At 47.8% G+C, this 2,702-nt stretch overlaps 1 protein-coding gene across 1 annotated transcript; it reads right to left on the bottom strand.

Annotated features, from left to right (window-relative positions):
- Positions 1 to 596: 596 nt before the first annotated feature.
- Positions 597 to 1,595, bottom strand: Mc4r (melanocortin 4 receptor). Its single transcript, XM_050158022.1, has one exon. It carries the CDS (start codon positions 1,593 to 1,595, stop codon positions 597 to 599), a length of 999 nt encoding a protein of 332 aa, XP_050013979.1.
- Between the last annotated feature and the right edge of the window lie 1,107 nt (positions 1,596 to 2,702).

Raw genomic sequence — 2,702 nt, 5'->3', positions numbered from 1 at the left:
CAAACCTCACTTTTTTCTCAGTAGCTGCTTCTTTTCCTTTTCTCTTTCTTTTATTTAAAGAGAAGTATCAGTATACTTAAACAGAAAGGATAATAGGTAAGCTTTTATTAAGTTGCTTGAAATTTCACTGGTGGGGATGGCTTACAGAATGATCGAGCATCTAGTTTTTAAACATTTTCCCCATAAATAGTGGAATCAAGCTTCTGCAGTCCTGTGGGGGTGATGCATGAAACAGTTGAGAACATATTTAATAAGGTTCTGACTTCTGTCACTACAGAAAAGACAAGTGTTGAATCTTGATAAATAACAGGAAAGAGACATTGGTAAACTTTTAATAAGGATGTCTCCCCCCCCTTTTTTGTAAATCCACAGCGCCCACAATATAGAACATAGATTAGCACTTGACAAACCAAAAAGTAGCACATGACATTAAAAATAGCAGGTTTAGACTTTTTCATATCAAAAGCCGTAAACTGAAACTTTCAACCAAAGCAATACACAGGAGAAGCAGCTGTTGCCAAAGCACATTGCTCAGGTGTGCCAGCGTGAGAAAGCCTGCAGGGTCCCAGTATGCCTAGTATGCACTCAGTGCCCACTTAATACCTGCTAGACAAGTCGCAGATGCCTCCCAGGGGGTAGAAGCAGATGATTTCCTTGAAGGTTTTCCTCAGTTCTTGACTCCGGAGGGCATAAATGAGGGGGTCAATGACGGCATTACACATGATCAGGATGAGATACAGGTTAAAATGAGACATGAAGCACACACAGTATGGATTCTGAGGGCAAGAGATATAGAACAGTAAGTGGAGGAAGAAAGGGGCCCAGCAGACCACGAAGACCCCAATCAGGATGGTCAGCGTAATTGCTCCCTTCATGTTGGCACCCTGACGGATGGTACCAGTGCCGGGGAGGACAGCGATCCTCTTAATGTGAAGCCTCGCCATCAGGAACATGTGGACATAGAGAGAGGCCATGAGGACCAGCATGGTGAAGAACATGGTGATGAGGCAAATGATGACAGCGCTGCTGTCCGAGTATACGATGAAGAGGATGCCCGACACCGTACACGCCGCCCAGATACAACTTATGATGATCGCTACCCGCTTAACCGTCATAATGTTATGGTACTGGAGGGCGTAAAAGATAGTGAAATACCTGTCCACGGCAATGGAAAGCAGGCTGCAAATGGACGCGAGCAAGGAACTACAGATCACAGAGTCAATGACATTATCAATATTCACGGTGAAGCTCTGCGCGTCCGTATCGGTGCTGTTCAACAGGGTGATGACGATGGTTTCCGACCCGTTTGAAACGCTCACCAGCATATCTGCCACAGCCAGGCTACAGATGAAAAAGTACATGGGTGAGTGCAGGTTCTTGTTCTTGGCGATTGCAACAATCACTAGAATGTTCTCCAACAGGCTTATGACACCCAGAGTCACAAACACCTCGGGAGACACAAAAAGTTGCTCATAGCATCCTCCATCAGAGTACCCCTTCCCCAGGGACTCGCTGGTATTGCCGTGCAGGCCGTAGCTGCTGCGGTTCCAGAGGTGGAGGGAAGTATACATGCCATGGTGGTGGGTGGAGTTCATCTTCCTGCAGCAGCTGGATTCGAATTCTCCTTGAATTGATCCAACCTCCTGGGTCAGGGAAGCTCCGGTGATTTTTCTCCCGGGCTGTACGTGCGCGTTTGTGGAAGTTGGGAGGCTGCACTTGGCGCCTGCTGTGAGCGCAGTCAGAAGCAGCCGCAGGGCTCGCAAAGGAGTTGTTGGTCTCTTATGGGCTCAGCTCTGCTCCTTATCTCTTTAGACACCCGGGCTTCTGAATGTTCATTCTCAGTCGACCAGTCCGCCGTTTGCTTTTGTTCTCGCTGCAGTTTTCGTTTCAGCCTTATTCATTTAGGATCTTTTCAGAGTCCTTATCCTGAGAGTCGCTGTACAGCTGGGAGCCGCATCTGCGTGCCCATACTCACACCGGAGCCTCTCAGAAGTTCAGTTTTCAGCGGGAGCATCCCTGTGAGCTAGAGCAGCCTGGTGCTGGCTGCTGGCTGCTGTTATATTGAGAGGGGGAGACTGCTCCGAATGGCTCCGCCTCTGCTTCCTTCTGACCAATCCCTGTTCAGTGGTTCTGAGACACCGATCCTGCACAGAGAGCTTACGGGGGCAACTCAGTGGCCCAAGAGGGCAGGGTGAGAAACAGGCAGCATATGAGACACTGGATTTTCCTTTTCAAGTTTTAAGAAAAAATGATTTGATTGTTCGAGCACATTCTGTGATATCACCGAAATCATCGGGAATCGGCCCAGGCTCATTCTTGCTTCAGATGGGGCTGCCTGTGTGCGCAAGGGTAAAATCAAACGAATAGCACGCTGTCCTGCGCTCCTAAAGGAAATGCTGCCCCTCTGTCCAGGATCCCCCCCGAATGGGTGAAGGTTCAGTTTAAAAGATACAGGCAGTACTTAATTAGATAGGTAGATACGCTGTGGATAGTTAGAGTTCACCCAGGAGTTAATGACGGGTTGACTTCCTGAACGCCAGTAGCAGTGTTTCTCCATTGCCGTTTCTGCTCTAACAGCTGGAAAAGTTTTCGTTTAAAGTATTTCAGAAGTTCAAGTGGCATTAATGAAAGCATGACCGTGAACAAATAAACGAGCTTTGTGTGATTTGGGGGTGAGGGTAGTTGGGTTTGTTTCTGTTGTT

The sequence above is a fragment of the Alexandromys fortis genome, unplaced genomic scaffold (genome assembly GCF_014885135.2).
Source record: "Alexandromys fortis isolate MF-2015 unplaced genomic scaffold, M_Fortis_MF-2015_v1.1 scaffold_94, whole genome shotgun sequence".
NCBI classification, from domain to species: domain Eukaryota; kingdom Metazoa; phylum Chordata; class Mammalia; order Rodentia; family Cricetidae; genus Alexandromys; species Alexandromys fortis.
This window is presented reverse-complemented; position numbering and strand designations above follow the sequence as displayed.

Excerpts from the sequence above, each read along its gene's own strand:
- Mc4r (XM_050158022.1), bottom strand. The coding sequence starts at position 1,595 with ATGAACTCCACCCACCACCATGGCATGTATACTTCCCTCCACCTCTGG.